The 25,599-nt window shown below is 39.9% G+C and overlaps 1 protein-coding gene across 1 annotated transcript; it reads left to right on the forward strand.

Annotated features, from left to right (window-relative positions):
• The first annotated feature begins 13,478 nt into the window (after positions 1–13,478).
• Positions 13,479–23,861, forward strand: accs (1-aminocyclopropane-1-carboxylate synthase homolog (Arabidopsis)(non-functional)). The gene is made up of 16 exons (XM_083893228.1): positions 13,479–13,599; positions 14,338–14,997; positions 15,738–16,489; positions 16,583–16,642; positions 17,661–17,731; positions 17,852–17,921; positions 18,418–18,484; positions 19,171–19,268; positions 19,463–19,543; positions 19,657–19,757; positions 20,203–20,292; positions 20,401–20,446; positions 20,591–20,732; positions 21,818–21,960; positions 22,158–22,311; positions 23,182–23,861. The coding sequence occupies exons 2-16, from the start codon at positions 14,358–14,360 to the stop codon at positions 23,592–23,594; spliced, it is 2,928 nt and encodes a 975-aa protein (XP_083749354.1). The 5' UTR covers positions 13,479–13,599; positions 14,338–14,357; the 3' UTR covers positions 23,595–23,861.
• Positions 23,862–25,599: the final 1,738 nt, after the last annotated feature.

Raw genomic sequence — 25,599 nt, forward strand, 5'->3', positions numbered from 1 at the left:
GACTATGTGGTCTATTACTACCACCAGGACAAAATAATATATACGCAGGAAACATCAAACTTGAGCTACCAGCTCTACTTAAGTTTCCCATCAGCTGCCCTTATACTTTCATGTTGACGTCAGTTTCAAAAAATGGTCACTGATGGTCCCCGGAGGATGACTCATGATGATACATGTTTTGATGACCTTTATTCTTTGCCGCCACCACCATACCAACATCAGGCCTGAATATATCTGCTTACTCATACTCTCTGAAGATTCCTTTACTTTTAGTGCTCAGTGATGTTTTATGTTAACTGGGTTCATGTTTTTTTGATCCAGTAAGCTGATTAAAGGTGGAAGTCGTTCCTCTGTGGCCACCTCTCAGAACAAATTAACATTTTATCCCAAGCTTCTTTAGACTCTGAGAATAGCAAAATCATCAGTGTGCAGCTCTTAATGAAAAACAGTTTAAATTGCGGTGTCTAATGAAGATTACAGGCTTTATGTTGCCACGGGGGTTTTAGTTTTTCTGTTTAATTAACATTTTTTGAGAAACAATTGAACTTCTGACAGGTAAGACAAACCTACAGTAGAATACTCTTTTTCACCAACTGTGGCTTGAAAATTTAAATAAAACCTTTTAAAATAACTTCCAATTAAGTGGTGATCATTATGTCAGAGGTTGGAAGCCATCAAGCTCACACAAAGGACAATTTATAACAATTGAAAACAATAAAAAGGAATAACAGTCCTATTATGCCAAGGGGATAATAGGATATATTTGGGTATATGAAAACATAAGGAATGTTCTGCGTCACAGACACATTCAAATCTAAAAAGCCAACTCATTGCCTGTGCATTATTTTATCATGACAACAAAACATTGTGCAGAGTTTCCCCAACATACGTCTCACCGTGGCGGTCTGGCGAACATGACACGGACAAAGTGGTGGCTAATTATTTTATGTATGGAGACAGGGTGATGAATTAACATTGTGCTTTTAAATCATGCTAAAAAAATGGGACACAGTGTTTCTTTTGTAAATATCACACAATACAATACAATCTCGAACTGATTAATCACACCTGTGGTAAAGGCTAGGCAAGTTAAATCAGCCCAAGATGGATTCGACCCCCTTCAGGCACCTTTAAGTTAACACGAAGATTTTGATTATTTAACCACACAAATAGGTCAAGCAATGGAAAAATATAAAGACCTGAAACAAACAGACGACGTCTGTGGACATGAAGAAACAGTATTGATTTTCCACTGTGACTATGAGTACTGTCAAATAACCCTTCCTCGAGGACTAGGAAAACAAAACCTGTGAACTCTAATTGCAAGAATGTCTATTGACAGTGAACAATTTCAAGTGTAACAAGGCAATTGATTTTCAGCTAAGCTTAAGTTTGCCTCCATACAATGCTCTTCCCAGTGCAGAGAAAAGATTTCATACCTTTCTTTTAACCAACACTTTCCTTCACCCTTCCTTATTCCAAACAAGTGTCCCCTGCTTCCAGTAAGTTCAGCGTATGCAAATTATTTAAAACGTCGAAACTCGCTGAATAAATCGGTGTTTTCACAGATACATTTGGGAGTGGGTGTGATTTGAACGCAGCAGGACAGGTTGTGGAAACATGGCCAAGGGCTGTCACTCTATCCCATGGAGCTGCTCTTCTGAGCTCATTAGATGCTATGCCGAAGTCACAAAAACAGGAGCAGGGGGTCTGCTGCTACTGAGAGAAAGGAGGAAAAGATAGATAGAGAGAGAGGTGTGTGTATACCTCCTTTCAGACAGCATTGCAGAAAATAACAAGCACATAATAACACTGCGTCCAAAACACATTCTCTCAAAACAGGTAGGAGAGGAGTTAACAAGGGGCTGCTTACTGTTGCAATATACATCAAAGGCCTAAAAGTGAGATGAAACCAGGAGATGTGGACACCTAAACATCTAAACTACAATGAAAATAGAAAATCAGTTGCATAACCTCTCTTAAGATAAGTAGTGCATTTGAGTGTGTGTGGGCCAGTGGAAATGTAGGGGTGGATAAGTGACCTGTGGTAGGCTCAAATAACAAAGCAGTTTAGAAGTATTAATTCAGCACTTTTTTTGTTTAGAGCGACTGACAGATCACAACATGTAGCTCAGTATCTCATGGTGAAACTGCCAGCAAGAGATTTTTGATCATAGGGAAAAAAGGAAAGACTAACACCCATGAAACAGCAGCAGCAGCAGCAGCAAGCTGTAATCAAGACACTTTGCTTAGACACCCTTAGAAAAGTGATAATGAGCAATCCACTCTTTTGAGGTGACAGCTGAGGTGCCCTTGAGGAGCGCCCTTCACCCTCACCCACTTCAGTGCTGCTCAGCGGCCAACACACAACACAACTGCCTTGTATAAATTAACCAGAGAGTGATTCCTCTCCTTCGGTGACTGGCTGGCGACCTGTCCAGTGTGGACTCTACTTCTCTCGCCCAATGTCACCTGGGATTGGTTTCAGCTTCCCCTGTGACCCTCATCCATCCAATATAAACATTGGATAAATGGAGAGATAGATGACTCCGGACTGGACTGTCCCTGTCCTTTTGACACCAATGTCAGAAATGCATCCATTATTGTCCTGAATTTGAACATATTTATAACCTGGGGCAAACACCTATACATATTCTTCAGATTGTTGCTTTGCAAAATACAAGCGATATGAGATGAATATAGATTTCTACGCGTTACACAAAGAATGTCAATGAAGATCTGAGCAGAGTTAACACATTCATATCAATACAGTGGTGATAAACTGTGGTGCATGACCTTTCAATATAAACAAATGTCTGTTACATTCAAACCATTGTCAAAAGAGTTCACACAATGCTGATTAAGCCTCCAGTGCAACAAGACTGTGCGTCTCCAATATTTACACCTTGAACGGTGTTGAACAGTACAACATTGCTGCACTAGCACTGCACACCGAGTAGATTTACGTCAATATAGATGGAGGAAACAACAACGTTGTACTAGTAAAGGGCAACAACTGCAAACTGTTTGGAGTAGAAATGAAAACATAACACACAAATGCTTAGGGGGTGAAATTTACTGGTGCAGCCACACACACACACACACACACACGTCTGAACCTGTTTTCAGATGAAGGCAGCACACATTATGTTGTAACATAATTATGTTACACAACATAATGTTTCATAATTTCTCTTCACAACAGCTTTAAGACTGTATTAGAGCTGAAACGATTAATCGATTATTAATCGATTACTAAATTAATCGTCAACTATTTTGATTATCGATAATCACACAAAGAATTCATTAAAACTGAATCATTTTGGTTTGTGAACAAAATAAGACATTCGAGAACATCATAATTTCCGGCTTTGACAAACACTGATCAGCGTTTTTTAACATTTTATGACATTTTATGGACCAAACGATTCATCGATTAATCTAAAAAATAATCGACAGATTAATCGATTATGAAAATAATCGTTAGTTGCAGCTCTAGACTGTATCAATATTTCGTTGGTATAACTTTCAACATGTTTTAAAGTTATTAATGAATTATTAAAGTTATATGAAATAAACAGCTGGTTTGAAATGTAAAGCTAAAGCTACGTAAGCCACACAGAAATATCAGTATACTATTGGCCACTACTGCCTAAAGCCACAGTACAATTTTCTTGAGTGCAAAAATTTGAGGCCATTAGTTTTCTAAACTATTTTCAAACTGCAAGCTGCATTTACACTGCTGCTCATGTCCACAAGAATGAGACCCTTTCACATTCACTTGAATGGCCTATGATCATTTCATGATTTATTTTTAAAAGAAACTTCACAGTTTATATTACCAGTTCAATTCAGTGAATAAAGCTCATTTTATATTTCTAAACTCTTAGCATATTTGTGACGACTCTTTAGATGATCAGATTCCAGGCATCCCCGACAAGAGTTTATTAAAAAAAAAATATCTGCCAGTATATCCTCAACTCTTTTTTACCCAAATATCCACATTGGCACTATATGTCCAGTGTCAGTCAGTTGCTCGCGCGGTGGAATAATTAACAAATGGCTCTGTCTGCTTGGCCCACATTCCCCCTTGACATATTGATGTAGTGGCATAAAGTGATAGTGATAGTGATAGTGATAGTGTGTTGTATAAAACATAAGTCATCATCTTACATAGAGGTGAGTGCACTCTGTGTTGAGAAGTGGTGGGGGCAGCCTGGCACCAGCTCAGTGAAAACATGGCTTCCACGATAGACATTGGGAAGTTAAGGCCACAGTATACTTCACTGACTGCGTAATGCGTTATCCAACTGCATAACCACGCATAGTTCTCCGCCGTGGAGCCGGATATGCACTGCAATTTTCCGCCCGATAAGTAGGGGTCGCTACGTAAGATTGTTGTGCTTCTGGCTACAGTGAGCAAAGGCCTCCAAGAGAGAAATACTATTGTTGTTGTTGGAGCTGAATAACATTGAAAAAGTGGCCGTTTCTCACCTGAAATAAATATTTTCTGTCCCATAACGTACTTTTTTCAGATAATTTGAGGCGAGAAATTGGTAATTTAGTCTAAACATGTGGTTTGTGTATTAAGATATGACATGTTTATAGTTTGCCAGCGCCGTTGTCGGCGGTGATCAGCTCTGTCTCTGTGGACCATCGGTGCGCACAGTGGCCGGCACAGAGAAGCTTTATCTCGCCCTTTCCTGAGGACCAATCGCAGCCCTTGTCGTCTCCGTTGTCCCTTGACGGAATGACGGACACTTAAAAAAATATCTTGTGCACCTGGAGAAGACGGAGAGACTCTCTGACAGCCTCTCCGGCGACATAGAGGGGTCTCTGTAACATATGTACAGCACTTTACGCAGAAGCATACATTGGGCTAAAATGATTCCGTCCACCAAACAAACAGCTCACCTCATGAAATCTCTATCAGCCTAAGTGTATGTTGCTTTAAGACTATAATGGACAATTCATCTCACTGTTAAACAGTGGTTTCAGACAAGAAACTGAATTTTGTGTCTCTTCATAAACCTCTCACTCCCCCGCACCAAATTCCATAGGGAAAATCAGTGATATTAGCTCACAGGACATGGGGGTTGCTGGTCTACTGCTGCCTCATTATGGTACGCTTTAATCACTTCAAGTCAAAACAAAGGATTTCAAAAAACCAAATTAACAAGATAATAACACATTTGAACGTTCTGATGTAGGCAGCAGTGGATCCACAACCCCTGTGTGCAGTAATGTTAAAGCACTGATTTCCTCAATGTAATCTGGCCTAGCAAACAGTGTGTGTAGGGCTGCAACAAAGGATTATTTTTGAATTGTTTCGTTATTTGATTATTATCTTGATTAATCAAGTTCTCAAACACAAACCAAAACGATTCAGTTCAATGAAACCGGAAGATATTCACATTTAATCAGAGAGCTTGTTTGATTTTTTTTTTTATTTTATTTTTTTTTTAAACAACCGAATGTTTATTAAAATGATTGATGATTCATGTAAAAATCGAGAAATAATCAATTGACTAATCATTGCAGGTGTGTGCATGTTCATTAATATCAGGGCACAAAGACGCAATATAAAATAATACTAAAGAACAAATCTACATCTGGTGCAGGATGAGCAAGTGATTTGCATTTGCAATTAAAAAGCACGAGAAGCTGTGACAGCACATGTTGCTGCCCAGCAGTAAAACTAACACACGACATGCGATCGGGGCTGCCTCATCAGAGAAAACCAAGACACGTGAGAGTACAGCTACACACTTGAACTAACTCTGACAGCCAAGCTTCCTCTCCTGAGAGAGAGAAAAAAAATTGCTGCACTTTAGAGTATGATTGGAAAACCAGAAACACTGTGCGGCGTCTTGTGCTCAGAGAGGACAGCGGTTCACGGCAGGAAGTGGTGATTATTTGAGACACACTGAAGTGAGCGAGAACACGGTGACTGAGTACCACCAAAGTCCGATCCATCTAAGCTCCCACTGTCTGCGAAACTTGAGAGATGGAAATACCAGACAAAATGTTGTTGAGGGCAGCAGCAATGTGTCCAGCAGAAATAATAAATTCTGTAAGTGAAGGGATCCAACCCAGTTTTTAACAGCCATCTGAATCTTGGCATTATTCCCTGTGTCAAACTAACCCTCGTCCACAACACTCTGTGTCCTGGTTTGTATACGAGTTTTACAGGTGAAACGTTTGTCTTCCCGCTTCTGTCCCCTCCACTGCGTTCATGTGTAGAGAAAGATGCTCCTAAAAGCTCACACCTGAAGAATTAGCACTGTCAACTCCGTCCTGGTGACAAATTAGCAGAAGTGGATAGGTGTTGTCTCGGGAGGAGTGTGAATGTGAAGCACTCAGTCACGCTTCCTCTGGCTATCAAGAAGACAAAAAAACAAACCCTTTTAATAGCTTTTATCTCTTCAGCTGGCCTGGACAAGATTTGGGCCAAACAAGGAGAGGCACGGAGGATTTGTCTTATAAGGTGACATAAGATATGGTGAGGTAGTGTAATCCAATTTTGAGGGAAGCCCTGGAGCTGTGATGTTTGCCTCAGCTGCTGTGACCTTGATTTCCTCCCCTGTTGAGATCCTGGTGGGACTTGCGCGACAGGAAAACAATAACAGCAACCAGAGGACAAGGCAGGAGGACTTCCATCACTTTAACTGGAGTGGGGTTTTTTTTCAGCTTGTTGGTTAAAACAGAGCACTATTGGCTTTTCTTTGCAACAGTCATACTGTACATGTGGTGCCACTAGCGAGCCTGTCAACATGAGAGGTCATAAGGGGGATTTGTCCCTTCAGTTGTATTCTCTGCCCCCTTTGTTTGAGCATTATGCTTCTACAGAAAACAAATGAGAACAACAAAATGATTGGATGAAGCACATGTGACAACAGGACTGCATTGTTCTAGTGAAACAGAGTGGAGGGCGGGGGGAAATGAGAGTCACAATACGCTGTTCTTATGAAACATCCTGTGCTAATTTTGACTGAAAGTCATTTATAAATACAGAATGATACAGAGGTAGGCCAATTAGTCTGTCACCATATTAACTAATTAATCTGTCTCAATTAATTAGAATAATCAAGTATTACTTGTAAATGTACGTTGGAAACATTTGAGTACTAAATACACACTGAAAACAGATTTGAATAGTCATTTCATGTGTTCAATATTTAACTTATATACATTTTTCTATTTAAAATATGTGTATATAAGTGCACTGCAGCCACAGAATACAGATAGGAGAGACAGACGATAAGTGTCGTCCGATAAATGTTGACATATGTTTGGCAATTTTGTGTTTCGTTTGTTATTATTAAGCAGTTAAAGTTGACTGCACCGAGAGGGTAAAAAAAATCAGCTTCACGTATTGGGCACTGGTTGCCCTGATTTCTAAGATCGGCATCAGCATCAGCCATGTGAACAAATAAGGCTATTTTCTCCTGAAGGTATGTCTATGAAAAAGTCTATAACATCGTAATAATAATAATATCAACAAACAATGCTTTCTAAAGTGATTTAGAAAAGCTGTGTAGGGCTGCAAATAAGGATTATTGAGTTGTTTGATCCCAAAAAAAAAAATCAAAATGTCTCAAAATGATGATGCTCTCAGATGTCTTATTTTGTCCTCAAACCAAAATGTATCTATTTTAACTATTTCTTTGTTATGTGGAGCAACACAAAAGATAAAATAGTCTGAAAACTCAGAGAGCTTGATGTAATTATTACAAATAACATCTAACCAATTAATTGGATTACCACAATAATTGAAAATTAACTAATTAACAGATTAACAGATGGATTAATTGATTAATTGTTGCAGCCTTAAAGCTGTATCATTTGTCATCTGGAAGGATTGATCCCCGCCTCGTGATGCGTCCACTGGCAAGACACTGAACTCCAGACTGCTTCATGGTGGCAGCCGCCGGCGTGTGAAAGGGTCTGACAGATGTGTGAGAGAGAAAGTGCAGCGTACAGTGTAAATGTGCTGCATGAATGTGAGCGTGCATGACAAAACTGCATGTCAAAGCACTCTGAGTGGTTATCAAGATTTGAAAAGTAGACCACCACTTATCACTCTGTGGTCAAATCGCTTCATATTATTGAATGAAAAAAAGAAAAGTGCTCCCTTGCAAAAAAATTTTTAAAGCCTCCATATTTCCAGTCCTACTGGAGAAAAGAGCAGGACTAACTGATACAAATTACAGCAATCCCCACCTTACACAGATAAAATTAAGCAATTAAGAGTCTTTTAAGACTCCTGAGTGAATGAGAGAGAAAATGTTTAAAAGAGACAAACAAGGTGAGGATAAAGAAATGCCTAAACCCACATAAAAACAATAGTTTAAACAAAAAGCATGCTTTTGTTTTCTTACCAACTTGAGAGAAGGAAGGTAAAGGAAGCTCAGGTAAAAGAAGTAAAGTCCAGTAAAATAAGATCCACGTGAACTGGGTTCAGAAAGATTTGTCACCCAGGCAGAGGAGGGAGGATTCACCTGATCGGGAAACCAGCAGCACTTTATGCTACAATAACCAGCATGCTTTCTGCAAATATAGTCCCATTATGCCCACCCACACTGTCACCGCCGCTCCCCTCCCAGTTTTTACACACGGAACAACAAAACAAACACTCTGGGTATTTTCGTTTTTTTTTTTTAAACAACTGAAAAAAAAAAAAACGAGTTACTCAGTCCTACCTTCGCCCAGTTAGACGCCGACAAGCACCGCGACGTGAAGCATCCTCATCTCCAGCCTCTTCTCCTTGTTCTCCCTCCGGGCGGAGACTCCCCTTTCTCCTGCGGCTTCACGCTCAACTTTACATCGAACGACAGTGACACTTTCAGAACACGCTCATCCTAAAAAAAAAAGAAGTGACGAATACTATCCCGTTTTGCTTTGTACCCACCACCAACTTGCCGCTGTCACTAACACCAACCATGGTTATGTTAGAAATGCATGTATTTTTTTCTTTTAACAGACAACTTCAACCGTCATTTTTTTTTCTCCTCTGAATGTGCACGTGCCTTGTAAGCTGCCTAAAGCATACTGGGCAGTGATTCACACACGCAAAGTTAAACACACTCGCGTAGAAATGTAAAAAACCGGCAAACACGAGGGGAGACTTGGGGTAAACGGTGTCCAACACAACGTAACAGCGGCTCACACTCACTCACCGCTGGATGGAGATGACAACAAACTGACACCAGAACGGCTCTCTCCAGGAAATACGTCACGATTGGAGTCGACTGGACTCGATGGCGTGTGCTTGATTTGTATTACCGGAGTCGTCAAATGTGCAACTGGGGCGGGGTCATCGTTTCTCTGTAGCTTGTCGGATGAATTGATGCGATGAACAGTGTTTCCCAACGTGTGAGCCGCGGTACCCTGGCGGGCCTTGGAGGTAGTGAATGATGGATTTGTTAAAGAAAGAAAGAAAGAAAGAAAGAAAGAAAGAAAGAAAGAAAGAAAGAAAGAAAGAAAGAAAGAAAGAAAGAAAGAAAGAAAGAAAGAAAGAAAGAAAGAAAGAAAGAAAGAACTGAATGCTTTGATGCCTACTCTGTGTTCTGAAAATCTAAATAAAATAGGAAATTACTTTGATAACCACATTGATTTAGATCAATACTGAGATAAGATGTCAACAGATATGTGTTTTTTCTGTCATCAGTGACAATAATAATGGTTGTTCATTTTATTTTATTTATTTTATTTTATTTATTTATACATTACCTACTATCAAAAAAAATTAAACTCTTCATTTTGAAACTATTTGGATTAAGATCGACATCTTAGAACACTTGGCAAAACAAACATCGGTAAACTTACATAAAGTAAAGTCAAACAATTGATTTAATAATTAAAATAATAATAATTCAAAAAAATTATAAATAAATAACTAAGTAGTCAGTATATGTCGTTACCAGTATTTAAAGGGAACACAACATCCTTACGGATCTGAGTGTGTGACTTTAAACTTTGTTGTAGAATAATCTTAATTATTTTAGTCATATGATTGATTGTATACATATGGAAAAACTTCAGTTATGCTTTTAACAAAATGTCACCATCGCATATGTTTATTTATTTGTCCCAGTGCTTGTTAGAATGCTTGCACCATAAGGGTGGATTTGCAGTAATCCAGATAAACTTTGGGTTTATCCCTGGGGGTTTTGATCCTGTGAACCTGGTTTACTTCTTATTGTGGTAAACATCCATGGTAGCGTATATGTGGACCCTCTAACCCGCCTTGGAGCAGGTAATGTAGTGACAATCGGATCACTGAACCGGATCAGCAGTCTGTCAGGACACTGACAATGACAAAAGATTTCACGGTAAAAGAGAGAAAACGAGGATTTACTGAGACTTTCCCACGTCTCCACGCTGCTTATAAAACAAACAGATGGAGAGTCAACCACACTAATATATTATAATATGATAGATTCATTTTACTACTGACAGCGTTAATGCTGAGACTGAAAATATTTCACATAATAATCAGTCACGATCAGCTCATGACACATGAACGACCTCTTTCTGCATCGGCAACACAAACTGCCTGACATTATTCAAACACACTCTTTATCTTTAGACTCTCTTTAAATATCTCACTAAGTGGTTCCCAAATGACCCAGTCAAGCTGGAACACATATTTGTCCGGAGTCATTCATTTATTTGACAAAAAATATTGCAGTAATATACAATGCCTTTACATCAGAGCTGAGGAATCCATCCATCCATCCATCCATTTTCTACTGCTTTATCCTCCACACGAGGGGGGAGCTGTGCCAATCTCAGCTGACATAGAGCGATCTGTCCGTCCATCACAGGGCTACATGGAGACAAACAACCATCCACTCACAAAATGTACATAATCCTCAAATCTGCATTATGTTTGGACTGTGGGATGAATTTGGAGAAAACCCACTCACACACAGGAGGACATGCAAACTCCATGCAGAAAAGTCCTTGTTCCGGCTGCATCTCAATCCTGGGGAGCTACGGAATATTTTTCTAAAATTCCTTATCCTGTATTTTTTAGATTATAACAAAACCAAACTAGCATGTGGAGACAACAGTTTTCATATACAGTAATGATGCTCTGAGAATCTTACTAAAGAAAGAGTTGGTCAGGACTCACAGATGAGATTATTTCGGGGTCCCTGAACACATTTGCTGTATTTTCCAAAGCTTTTAGTGCAGATTTATGAGCACAACAAGCGTTAAATGAGGTTTTAATGCATTTACCAAACACCTCTTTGAAATGATTTGTTCACCAAATCAAAACAATATTAGGTGATACAGAGACGCTACATTATGCACAAATTTGCTCTTGCCACAATTTATATTGTGATTTGGGTCACAGTTGTTTGCTATCTTTAAAAAGTGGGTCTCAATTCAATTCATTTCAATTTAAGTGTGTATAGTGCCGAACCACAACATACATTGTCTCAAGGCACAGTACATAGTAAGGCAAAAACCGAAAAAAAACAATAGTGATATCAGTATAGACAGTTTGGGAAACACTGGTCTAGATGGTGCAATACAGGTGACTTGCTTGTGTCAGTGTGAGTCAATACTCATCAAGATGTTATGAGGAAACTTGTTTTTTAAATTTACTGGCTGACTATGATTCGAGTATCGACATCTCTCTGGTGCAGAGTCAGGACCGTTCACAGCAGTGGAGACATTGTTAAGATTATCAATATTTATTTTCTTATACCTTTATAGGTTCCAGGTCATCATATTTTTCTTAGTGCCTTTTTTTTTCTTTTACTGGAATATGAGCTATATGTGCTAATTTAATTCAGAGCCATGTGTGAGATGTATAACAGGCACTTTTACTTTAACATTGTGAACAAAATGAAACTTCTTTTTCCCCCCCTTTCCTGCAAAGCACAGCTGTGCAAATAAACCATAGCTGTATATCTGCAATTTTTATGATTACACTATTATGCAGAGACACCTGCTGTCCTTTGTTCTTGGTTCAGTCGATGTTGCTTCGAGGTGAATCTGCTCATACATGGATGAGAAAACTCAGGGCTGAATTAGCCAGTTGTTCACAAGCTTTGTCGTCCCAGTTATTCAGACGGCCAATGTTATTTCTCGTTTTCAAATCAGACAAACAAAAACACCTTCTGGGTCTATTAAACTCTCCTCATAGTTCATGTCCTCGGGTTCCGCTGCCATCATTTTCTGAGGAACATGAGTTATTGAGTGATTGTCAACAAAGGTTAAGGATCAATGGAGCCACGTCTGCAGCTGAGATTGAATTTGTGGACAAACATAGCAACAGCAACAGATATATATATAAAAAAAATATATAGACACACTATTGGTGTGTTTTATGATTTACGTCATGCATTTGACACAATTGATCCTTCCTCAATTCTGCAGAAATGTGATCACTATGGTTTTTTAACAGGTGTGAAATATTAATGATACAGAATCACATCTTAAAAGGGTAACCTAAGGTATAGCATAAGGCTATTTATACTTTATGTTTATGATATTTATGATGATGATACTCCTGTTTATTTAGTTCAGGGGATGAGGTGCAGAAATTGCTAGACACTGTGGAACTACATAAAAATACAAGATGGGGATGGAATTGAAAGATTATAGATCAAATGTAAATTACCTAAATCTATGGCTATACTATATATAACAGGGGCTCTGCTAAATAAGAAATGTCTATATTTAGTGTTGTGTTCACTTATATTACTACATACTGTATGTGTTAAGGTTTGTTGATATGATTGTAAAAATGAATATAGGCCATGATAAAGCGTATAAACAAAGAGGCTAACTGCGAATCAACATCCATGATATATAGGGACAATAAAGAACAAATATTTGATCTGTAATATTAGAACCAATGACAAATTTAGACGTGTGCCAGGTTTGGGAGTAAAACTATGCAGTTAAATAACTAATAACAAATATACAATTCGTTGTGTTTAGAATTTATAGCCAAACATAAATCCACACCACCGTTATGGTGGATGTTTGTCCAATACAAAGGAATTCCGGGCCACGCCAGTGTGAAAACCAAGCGCATCTTTCCTTTGCAAACAGCCTCTCTGTACTTGATTGTGCCGCTGTGTGTGACCGCCACCTTGTGGATATCTACTGACGTTACAGCCCTTGATGCAGACGAGGAGACCGCACACTGTCCGGTAGAGGGAGCCATAACACAAAGCTCCCAGTCTGACCCGCACACTTGGTCTATCCTGCTCTGCAGCTTGGAAAGTGAAACACAGCCCGCTTTCAACAGCTCCCCCCCCCGTTAACACGGACCAAAGTTAGCCCGGAATAAGGACAGCACGCATGTGCCGTCAACCCGGATGTAGATTTCTTGTACGCGTATCACCCCCCCGTTTCACCAACTTGTGACATATCTGTGTCTTCTTCTTATTATGATACATTTTAGCACCGGTTTGGAACAAAGCCTTGCTGGTCCAAATCGTTCCAAACCGGTTTAACGTCAGCCGTGACATGAGTCGACCTCCGTGGATGGCACACAGTGGGAGAGACGGCTCCACGACCACAACCAGTGTCCGAGGAGATGCACTTTTGATTTACGGTGAAAGAACACAGGTGCGTAAACGAGCGCGTACATATTTCAGTTTTTTTAGTGAACGAAGGTCATAGTTAGTTCATTTAAACCCAGTAAACCCCTGTATTTATCTCTGTATACCTTAACGTGGGATGGTGTTCGGGCTGCTCATTTCTCGTGCCTAGTTCCAGGGGCGGTAGTTGTATCTTTAAGGGGGTGCTGGATTTCAGGGGGAGGGTCGGATTATGTGTAAGTGCTTTCATTCCATAAAATAAAAGAGATATGTGCACCAGCTATTAACACACAGATGATGTAGTCAGTAAAACAATTCATCATAATATTATCATATTGTAGTACACTTGTAGTAGCCTTTAGCCACACAATAGCATGAAACTAGCTGATATTTTAAAGTAAAAATGACAACAGGCTTTTTTTAAGGTGTTGCAAAACACCTATGCTTGACCAAACATGCACCGTCTCTTGGTTTGTACATGAATCAAGGTGTTTATAGGAGTGTGAAGATAGATTAAACACAGTATGCCACTTTTAGCATTCATTAGTTGTTTTATTTTAGAAGATACACAAACAATTACATTTTATATTAAACTAAATGAATATATGAACTAAATATTTAACATGATAACAGATATGGCTAAACTTTGTCAAGCTTGGATCAAGAAACACAATTTTAGAGCTCATTCATCAAATGTCTGAGAACACAAATGTGTTATATTTAAGTGGTGCTAACTTCCGTGCTTCCGCTCTTTTCTGTATTTCAGATCCTTCAGTAACTTGAAGGATGGACTTTCGTGGTAGGAGGCACGAGCGAGGCAGCAACTGGACCGACCAGGAGATAGTGGAGCTGCTCCAGCTGTGGTCCGATGACTCGGTCCAGATTGAGCTGGAGAGCTCGCTGCGCAATCAGCGCGTGTTTGACCGCATTGCCCACATCCTGCGAGACAAAGGCATCTTCCGCACAGGGGACCAGTGCCGGGAGAAGATCAAAAAGATGAAGCTGGAGTACCGCCGAATCAAAGACAACCACAAGATGAGGTCCTGGAAGTTTTATGATGTGATGGACAGAGTGCTGGCCAACCGACCATCCATTACCTACTCCTCCTTGGGTGGAGCTGTCATAGCTCAACAGGTGTTTCAGAGTCCTGTTGGGCCTGATACGTTCCTGCAAGGAGTCCCAGCCAGCTCCTTTGGTCCTGTGTCCTCAGGTGGGTTTCTATTTGGTCAGCCTCCCAAAACAGGTGATCCACTGGATATAAAATGTGAAGACGATGAGCAGAGCATGTTGAATGCAAATGCTGCGCCGCCGGAGATGTATTATGGGTCTGGAGATGACCAGGAAACTGATGGGCAATCTCTACTTGGGCCAGAGGACACTCTGTGTCAAGGAGAGAGCTCCACAAATGCAAGAATCTCACCTTCAGGTTTGTAATCCAACTTTGACAATTACCATTCCGACATAGGGCTCACACAGTATTATCAAGGGAAAAAGTCTGCAGTATTTTGCAATATTGTGATTATGATATTATTGTGAGGAGCTGATGTATTCCACTCATTTGTAGTGGGTGAGATGCTGTGTGAATGCTCTATGTGACTTTTACCTCTTTGTAGAGAGCTGGCGTTAGTGTTTGACCGGGGTTTTGTCTTTGATGGGAACTTATACTTAAGCTTCAGTGTGTTTACTAACCTTCTTAAACCTTCCCCTTTATTGTCCACTGGAGAAAATGGCCTTAGGTCTTTGGCTGTGTATTCACTGACATATCTTGTGATCTCTTGAGCTCTCATCGTGTCAAGAGTAGGAAGGGTTCAATACATCTTTTGGCCTGACTGGATACATTGAGTACATCATCATTTCATTTAAAAGGCTTTACATAGTGGAAGCTAGGGGTGTAATACTGTACAATTTATTTTAAGTGAACAATCAACATGTAATTATTCTTGACAGTGGTTTTGTGTTATATTAAAGCCTCTGATTCTTTAGGCCATTTGACTCTATCCACCTCCCTCCACTCCTCTCAATAGACAAAGACAACTATTTTTTTTATAACATTGCTACTTTAACTTTTTTTTCCCAAAACAGATTAATTTTGGGGGAGGAATAGATTTTCCCAGATTCTTGCAAATACACAGCCCTAGGTGAAAATACTTTTTTCCCTATTTCCAGGTTTTAGTGATCTGAACCTTGCTGTTCCTGCCACAACTGCCTCCCAGACTATTGGTGTTCCTGTAATACTGAACACATTTGAACTGCCCACCAAGGAGCCACCTCATTCCCCAGCGTCTGCGAGGCAGAGAAAGCGTCGCCACGGTGGGAAAACCTCATGGAACCATGGAGGTTCTAGGGGTGGTGGTCATCATGGCAGCCTGGATAAAACCCTGGTCAGCTTCCTGAACTGGCAGAAGTCAGCAGAGGAGCGCCTGCTCTCACTAGAGGAGGTGAGGTTAGAGAGAGAGCTGCAGGCTGAAGAGCGCAGGCAACAGAGGGAGGAGAGGAGGGCAGAGCAGGAGCGCCAGCATGAGCTCCGCCTGTTCAGCATGCTGACAGGAGCGTTGCTTGCTGTTGGAAAGGCTGCTCCGACCACTGCCATGACACAGACTGACCCCTCTGTCCCAGCCCAAACTCACCTGACTGCTTCACAGTTGGCCACAGATGCCTCTTCTGCGTCGACGTCTTCTCCTCAGCTGCTTGTTGATGCTCCTGCATCACAGGCTGATTCCCCTCAGGAGACAAAAACATTAACACCACCCACATCTGTCAAGGCCTGCAAAATGTCCCAAGATGTTTCAGCAGAGATTTCCCGCTGTAGTGTGTACCTGTCCAAACGTGGTAACCGCATCCGACAGCATCAGGGGATTCTCCAGGAAGGCTTTGCTCAGTATGCAATGGACAAACACCATGGCAGAGACAACCCTGATGCAAGTAGAACAACTTGATGTTGATTATCTCTGACTTGTTGTTTCACATTATTATGATGATTTACAAAAGTCTTTTTTTTCTCTAATGTCTAGGGTGTAATCAACATGGGAACGAGTGAAAACAAACTGTGCTATGATCTTCTTCACAAACGGGTGAGACAGATAAATATGAATATCAACTTGGCCAAGTGCAACATCCATATAGAAAGACCCAACAATTATTTTATTGAGATAAAATGTGTAACAAAACAGCATAATAATGAAAATCTGCAGTGCTGCAGGAGGTGAGAGAACATTTTTTGTTTGTCAGACGCCCAAATAGGTCAAATCATCATGATTTGAAAATGACAGTTAAAGATACAATACTGTATGTAATGTTTGTACATTCAAATATCCAAACACGTCGATACTAATGTTATGTAGTGTACAAACATTAGCCTACAATACTATTTAAATCCATAGCAATGTGTGTGGAGTTATTGAAGGTAACAGATAACAGATAATTTGTCACCTTCATCATCTTCTCTGTGGAGCTGATGCAATGTTTTTTTTGAACAATTTCACAAGAAAAGCCTTGTTAAAATATTTATTAATTTCATGTAATTAATTGAAATGAATAGAAACAGAATGGGAACACAAATGCTAGAGTCCTATACTTTGAAATGGGTACAGGATGCATTTTGTTTGTGACAATGGGCAGATAAAGGCACTGACTGTTTGTGCAGCGTTGATGCAGCAGCGGTCACAGCTGGAGTGAGGCTTGGAGAGAGAGCTAGAGGAGTCGATCAGTTGGTGTCACACTTAAAAAAAGCTGATTGATTTTGTGGGGTGTATCTAACCAAAAAATAGCTGTAACAACGTGACCTTCGGAAAAAAAACTGAGTGGGTCGGTCACTTAATCAGGAAATGAGCTCAAGCTCATGATCCTACGACTGCTCCCCAACATCATCACACTTTTGTTTTGGATTTTGTTATTGTTTTCAGTGAGAGATACAGAGAGAAATGACATACTGTGGGTTTAAGGGACAAAATTTGTATTTTTTTTCACCCTATTGCCCATCTCTAATTGACAGTCTGATCAGATTGTGTTGGATTTATTAAAAAGTATTATTGTAAAACATGTTGTTCACATCCCAAACTGAATTTCATCGACATATTTTTTCTGTTGCAGCTGACCAAGCCTGACATGCTGCATATTGACCCATCCATGTTGCAGTATTCAGACTGGAGGGGACACACATTGTAAGAGATTAATGTGGATCTCTGTTTTCATTAGAAGAGTGTTTGTCCTGTGGCTCCTGGCGAAGTAGGACTTTTACAAGATGAACAATTTCAAAACTGCTCCATTCTCCTCTCTTTCAGCCTCAGAGAGGCGGTCGCAAAGTTCCTGACGCATTACTGCTGTTCTCCAAACCCACTCAAAACTGACAATGTAAGTTCAGATTGTCACTTAAAATGTCAGAAAATAACGCAAGCAACACAAATAATGTGTGGGAGAAAACTGCTTATAACAGTGGATGAGAAGAAGTAAACAAATGGCAATTGTCTTCAATGGTTGCCTGGGTCTCTGGTTTTTTTCTGATTTATGGTTGAGATCATGAGTTACTTCCACCAGCAGGTGAAAAGCCAATATCTGGAATCAGTTCATTTATTTGATCTTGCCAAAGCAATGAGAGAGCAAAAAACTCCACCAAGGCTGCAATCAATATACACTCCATCTCCCACCTTGGACAATAATCTCTATCCCCAGAAAATGAAATCCAAATACAAACAGAAAACCCATCCAAAATATAACCTACTTTGGTGAAGGTAATAACTTACTAATGATTATAAACTTAATAAGCAGACATAATGAGCGGCTGTATGAATATATCAGACCTCCTTCTCAAGCTGTACTGTAATTAGGTCGTTTGTGTGTTTGTGTTCAGGTTGTGGTGATGAACGGTTGTGGTTCGCTCTTCTCATGCCTCGCTAGGGTCATTTGTGACCCTGACGGTAAGTTCACAAATCTATCTATCTATCTATCTATCTATCTATCTATCTATCTATCTATCTATCTATCTATCTATCTATCTATCTATCTATCTATCTATCTATTAACAAAACTTAATTTAGGCAGCTAAATGATGTGTCTTTAGAGCCACTGTATTGCAAACAATGCCAATTCTTCAGTGCTTAAACAATTAATATAAGCACTGAAGCATGTTTGTTTTGCTAAATAGCAAATACTAAGTCTGAAACTAATGTCAAGTGATTATAACAATGCCAGACCATTCATCTATACAGTTTAAATTTATAAATTAGAGTAACAAAGTGGACTAATTGGTGGATTTAAATAGTAATTTTTAATGTGTGTGCATCATTGTAGATCGATCATTTGAACTTAAATATACGATAGATGGATAGAGATGCTCATGCACAATCTTTAAACATATATATATGTGTATATATATATACACATATATATATATATATATATATATATATATATATATATATATATATATATATATATATATATATATACACACCTGTATAAGGGTATATACTTTATACACATGCTATAAATACGTATGTAGAACCACAAAGTAAATCAGCAAAATTGTGTAGAAATTGGAAAGAGATGATAAGTGATGATACTCTGGTGCCATGTGCTCATTGTGTTTTTCATTTCGTTGCAGATGTCATTCTTATTCCGACTCCTTTCTACGGTGTTATCACAGAGCATTTAAATTTGTATAGTGACGCTAAACTCTTCCATGTTCCACTGGACTCTGAGGTAGGGAAACAGAACCTGATGCACTTTCAGTCATTATGTATTTATGTTTGTTTGGTTTGTTCCTCACCGATTGCATGTACACATTATAGTCATAATTCACGTTTTAGTTTAATTTCAGCCTTAAGTGCATCATGTGATATACACAATCAGCTGTCCAATTTGGATGTTGGTGTTTTTCCGTCTTATATTTGTAGGTTGATGGTTGCAAAAACAGTCGACCCTTTCACCTCACTGTAGAGAAGCTAGACGCAGGTCTAAAAAGAGCCAAGCAAGAGGTAATTCATAAAAACATGTTTTCTTAATTCCTTGATAAATATTAAAAAAACATGTTTTGCAGCATAAACTTTAAAGGCTGTGATACATTTTCTACCTTCTTCTTCTGTTTCAGGGTTTGATGGTCCGAGCTGTTATACTAATGAACCCCCATAACCCTCTGGCTGATGTCTACACCTCCGAAGAGATGACCTCTTTTTTGGAGTTTGCTAAAAGGTATTTTTACTCCACTATTGTCTCGTGTTGTTGCCTGTAACACTGTAATCTCCCACAGTCTGCATTTTCCTCACACACTGCAAAGCTACTGTAAGTGGTTCCTGGTCCAAACCCTTTTATTCTGTGGTTGAGTGTGTGTGGAATATCATTCTCTCTTGATGTTCTTTTACCACTCCTTAACCAACAGCATATTGTCAAGTATAGCCATGTGTCACAGAGTCCCCTGCATCATCTACTGTTTTCCAAATGAATTGGCCAGCCTCTCTGTATAGGCACAGAGCTGTTGTAATCGTACACGCTGACCCTGCATGCTGACGGATCCATTTTATATTTATGTTGCATTTCTATGTTGTCACCAGTAATTAAAAAAAATAAAACCATGGTTTATTGATGCTTCACTGTATACATTTGTATTATCTTTCTGTCCACCTTTACTTTCTTTTAGAAATGAGCTGCACGCCATTGTAGACGAAGTGTACATGCTGACGATCTTTGATGAGTCTGTCCCCTTTCACAGTGTTCTCAGTATAGGCAGGTACTGTGTGAACCCTCATTTATGCATGATTACTTTATTAGAACTTTAGTCATTACAGCTGTGCCTGGAGACAGACTCTTACCTGCTAACAATGTGACTTTATTTTAGTTTGCCCGATCCACAGAGGACACACGTAATGTGGGGAATGAGCAAGGTACATACTGTGCTGTGCTCTACGAGAGCCTTAGTCTGTGAGATGTTTGTATACTTGCACTTACACTGGAAAATCTCTTTTTTTTTTGTTCCTCTGGGTTTTTGCATTCACTGCTCATTTTCATTTACTTCCTCTCCCTCCTAGGACTTTGCAATGGCAGGAATGAGAATAGGCACACTGTATACTGAGAGCAGAGACCTGGTGGAAGCTCTGGCCCGGTTGGGCTCATTCCACGGTATCTCTGGTTCCATGCAGCACCAGACAGCACAATTGCTTCAAGACAGAGGTATGAATCAGGGCTTTGCATGTGCTCTAACAAGAACAGTGTCGTAGTTATGGCAGGTCTACCATCAACACACTTGGGCCTCATTTTTGTTGGGGGGAGAAATAGTTCACACTCCGAGCAAACTTTTTGTGTTCCCTAATGGTCTAGTGTGTAACATTTCAGAGGGTTTGTTGAATATACTATCCACAAATATGTTTTCATCGATGTAAAATTGCTTAAAAATACCTTGACTTTTGCAGCCTAAGAATACGCCTTGTAGCTGTACTTTGGGCAAAGGTCTTACTTTGCATCTTTTTTGGTTGAGGAGTCGTCCGTTACAATCTGCAATCTCACAATTAGATGTCACTAATCCTTACACACTGGATGTTTAAGTTTAAATGTATAAATTCAAAGTACTTAAGATGCTAGCTTTTCAACAAATTCAATGTTTTTTTTTCTTCGGCCTTATACAGACCTCATACAGACCTCTGACTGTACACACCTGTTATTATGCATTCAGATATAGTCTCGTGTGACTATATTTGATTAGATCTCACATCTGCGTCACAGGTAGAGAGTGAGCGAGAAAGTGTCTGCATCGCTGGTGCTTCTGTAATTTGATATAAGTTTTGAACAATTGCAAATAAGGAAATTGAATGCACAGATAAATGAATGCACACCTCCATTTTGGGACCATGTGGATCATAGGCACTGACTCCACGTGCTCCCTTTAGCACAACACTTTCCAGTCCAGTTGGAGGCGTGCTCTTGTTTTGGGCAAAAGACACAGGGAAGAGGCCGGTAGCCATGTCCTAAAATTGATTCATTGTGATAATGCAGCACAAGGAGGAAATCAGTCAGTTGAAGATGTGGTTCTTACTGCATTAACACATGAATACGAATGTGTCCACATTTCAAAATCAACTCTGGATGGATGTAAAAAACAGGTCTGAAAAATAGGGTCTCGGAAATTGCTGCCCCCTTTTTCAGCTTCTTCTGTTATGACAGAGATATTGCTTGGAGCTTTGCTGCACGCCAAGCTGCTAAAAGATTTGTAGCATTTAATTTACACTCACGCTTTGTCACTTCATATTTTCACATTGCAGAGTGGATCAGTGTGGAATTTTTGCCTGAGAACAGAAACCGACTGAAAGCTGCTCACAGCTACCTGACAAAAGAGCTGCGGAGTCTGGACATCCCTTACCTCGACAGGCCTGCGGCCCTGTATGTCTGGGCTGACCTCAGGAAGGTGACGACAAGAAAGTTAGGCTGAGATGTTAAGGGCTGCTAGATTAACTTTTAAATTGTGCATAGGGAATTGGAATGCTGATAACACAGTCATTTAATTCTCTTTAACTTAATGGCTCAGTTGGTAATTTCTTCACAGTGTTGTTTGTGTTTTACCGCAGGCCAGATGTGTCACGCCTGTTTCTCTTCTTTTGTCAGTACCTCAGAGAGTCGTCGTTTGAGGAAGAGTTGTCTCTGTGGAGGAGTTTCCTCAGACACAAGGTGGTCTTGAGCTGCGGTCAGGCCTTCCACTGCTCCACACCCGGCTGGTTCCGCATCGTCTTTGCAGACCAACAGGACCACATTCAGCTTGGTCAGTTTCCAGTGTAGACATGATATGCCTTAAATATCATGTGTTTTTCTTTTTGTGTGTGTGTTAAAAAGAATGTTTCCACTCCAGCCAATATCTTAGGGGTTCAGTGTGATCTTCTGCTGTAGCTCATCTCCTTAAAGGTCTGACATGTGGTCGGAGATGATCTTCTGCATACTTTGGTTGTGGTTATTTGAGCTGCCTTTTTATAATTTATTTTTTGTTTAACCAGTCCCATTTAGATTAAGATCCTCTTTTTCAAGGTAGCAGCACAAATGAAACACCATGTGGCACACTTAAAAGACAGTCAAGGAAAATAAATAAATAAACATTTCAGGAGTGAGATCTTTGGAATCCGCTGAGGGGCCACAAGCAAAAGATCCAAAATATACAAAAGCCCTTTTTACACTTACCTTGTGGACATTTGGAATAGAAAGTAAAAGAGTATTTACCAGCACTTTTCTGCAAAACACAAAGGTAATATGGGAGCAGGTCAATAATTGTCTGGTCATCTTGAACCAGTCTGGTCATTCTCTACTGATCTCTGGCATCGACAAGACATTTTGAACTGCCGCTCATTGGATAATGGATATTTTCTCTTTTTTGGACCATTCTCTGTAAACCCTAGAGACCAACTTGCCATTTATACCATGTTCAAAGTCACTAAAATCACCGACATGTCTACATGACTAAATGCACTGAGTTGCTGCCATGTGATTGGATGATTATATATTTCTATTAACAGGCAGTTGAACAGGTTAACCTAAAAATGTGGACGGTGAATGTATTTTATTTTACATTTAGCATCTAATTCCTGGCTTTGTATCGATAATAGTCCCTGACTTGTTCTGGTAATGTTTTGTGTTATTTCAGGCCTTAAGCGATTCAAGGAAGCTTTGAAAGAGATCGAAGAAAGAAGCGTGAGCCCGGATTCACACTCTATCAAAGAAGCCAGTGAGGAGAGCAAAAAGTCAGTGAAAGTGGACAGTGGAGATTTGGACAATGCTACAATTGTTAATTCAACATCATCACCCAAGTCATCCGACCAGCTGAAGGAGAAGGATAGCCCTGTTCCTGACACGGGCTCGCTGGCCTCTGAGGAGTTTGTGTTGCTGGACTGCCAAGCATCGAAGCACACGGAGAGTCTTGAGTCCCTGATTGGTACTCTCAAGAATCAAATCCGCTCTTCTGATTGGCTGGAGAAAAAAACTCCAGAGCTGTCCCCCGGAGAGAACCCGGAGTTTCTTGACGTATTCCAGGCCCTGCTGCAAAGGGCCAGAAAGTGAGTTTAGGATAAACAGACACAAATGTCACTGCCAATGTTTAAGAGGCAGCACTGGATCATCTTCCTCCCTCTCTGTGTTTATGTCAAAACACTAGACACAAAAGTTTTTGAGGAGTGAAAAGCAGAGTGGAGAGCAATGAGAGGAAGAGGACAAAGTACTTTTCTATCTGGAACTTGAGGCCTTATTTTCAAGCTGCTCGTGGAGTGGGCCTTGAATTTATTTTGTCTTTTGATAATCCAGTCAAAAGATTTTTGTTCAAGTAAAGTAAATGCCAAATGTAACTCAACCAAAAGCAGTCCTGTTTGATTTGCAAACCCTTTGCATCTCTTAATCTAAATTGTAAATTTCTTTTGAGATATTCATCATATGCACTTTATTTCAACAGATTGTATTGTGGTTTCAATAAATGAATTAATTGAATAAAGGAATCAGTCATTGTCTCTATTTAATGCCTTAGCTGATGATTACATCTCAATTGGCAGGAAATAAATATTTAGAATTATACTTTTTTTTTCTAAAGGTCGAGCAAAATGTACAAAAATAAAGGTGTTTATTTTCTTTACATCTGATCTTTGGTCACCTGTGGGCGCCGTTCCATTGCAGCACAGGAAAGCGAAGGGGGGTGGCAGCCATGACGTCTGCAACTACACATTATACCGCAGTGAGAAATCATGAGTGGGGTTTCCTTAAATGTTGTTGTCATGCATAATGACCCACTGACACTGACACTCCCCACACAGTTTCTGTGAGGGGGTTCATTGCTGTTAAGAATATCTCAAGGGATGTTGTAACTTTTTAAAATGTTATTTATTCTCTATATATAATATATTGATTTTTAAAATAACTGATACTTTCTTACTCATAGTTGAATGTGAGCAAAAGTTGTTTCCTGAAATATTGAATGACTGTATTTTTTTTTTTTTTTTTAGTGCTTTCACTTTCCGTACTGTTCGGATTGGTGGTCGTGGTGGAGCATATGCAAGGGGGAAATTCAAGCCCTGGTTGGGGGAGTTTCCGTTTCAGCAGAGGCGGAGTATGCATGTGAGGGCTTGTGGTCATGAGTGGTACAGTAATATTGTGTCAGGGCGTTAAAGAGTGTTTGTTCAGTAGTGTTTGTTCAGCAGTAAACAGCAGCAGCTCCTGTTTTTTCTAATCCTTGCTCTTCTGTACTGGTACACACTGACTTCACAGCATTATTCCAACATCGACAGCAAAGGTAAGACTGTACTTTCATTATTATTCTACAACAATGTTGTAGCACTGTTGCTGCTGGTGCACGTGAACAAAATAACAAGGATTGTTTTGAACCTTACCTGCTCTTGCTCAACATCATCACTCCTTCTCAGCTATTTCCTCCTGTCTCCTCTCTGTTCCCAGCTTTCCCCAAACTCTTAAGTGGTGTAGAAATATGAAGTTTCTGGAGCTGGACGATTCCATCAGTCGTTTCAGGTTCACCCAGTGCTGTGTGGGGTTGGCAGGTTGCCTGTGTGTGTGTTATGCAGTCTGGACACCTTTCTGGCTGAAGGATAGGGGTCTGTGGGCAGACTGGAACAACACTGACGGCCAGCAGAGCAGTCATGTACACAGCACTGTCTTCAATGGTGAGCTCCTTTGAATCAACAAATGAATCAATCACCCTGTGTTAGGTTAAATGTTTTATTGACAACAAATGACATGTTGAATAAAATGTGCCTGAAACGGGAGGATTTATTAATGAGGCATATCATGTGTTCGAAAAGACACCGGGGTTCCATTCGAAATCAGCCGCAGGCAAAGTTATTTTACGCCTCTGAGTCTCTCGAGAGACTCAATGTCAGGAGGCGCTTTTGAAGTAACACTGTGTAGTGAACGAGTTTGTGCTTGCTCCTCTACCAGTGAAGTGCATTCTTTTTATCCGGGAAAATCTCTCACACTTGGTTGTCAGCAAATGTGCGGAAATAGGCTGAAACCTGGTCTTTGTCATCTAAATCTTGGCATTCTTGGCATCAGGAATTAGGTCTCCTCT

The sequence above is a fragment of the Microchirus variegatus genome (assembly GCF_963457635.1).
Source record: "Microchirus variegatus genome assembly, chromosome: 8".
Classification (NCBI taxonomy): domain Eukaryota; kingdom Metazoa; phylum Chordata; class Actinopteri; order Pleuronectiformes; family Soleidae; genus Microchirus; species Microchirus variegatus.

Bases quoted from the DNA above. Each gene is read 5' to 3' on its own strand.
- accs (XM_083893228.1), top strand. From the start codon at position 14,358: ATGGACTTTCGTGGTAGGAGGCACGAGCGAGGCAGCAACTGGACCGAC. The intron at 16,643-17,660 runs GTGAGACAGATA...TTTCTGTTGCAG, and splicing joins ATGATCTTCTTCACAAACGG to CTGACCAAGCCTGACATGCT. The intron at 21,961-22,157 runs GTGACGACAAGA...TTCTTTTGTCAG, and splicing joins TCTGGGCTGACCTCAGGAAG to TACCTCAGAGAGTCGTCGTT.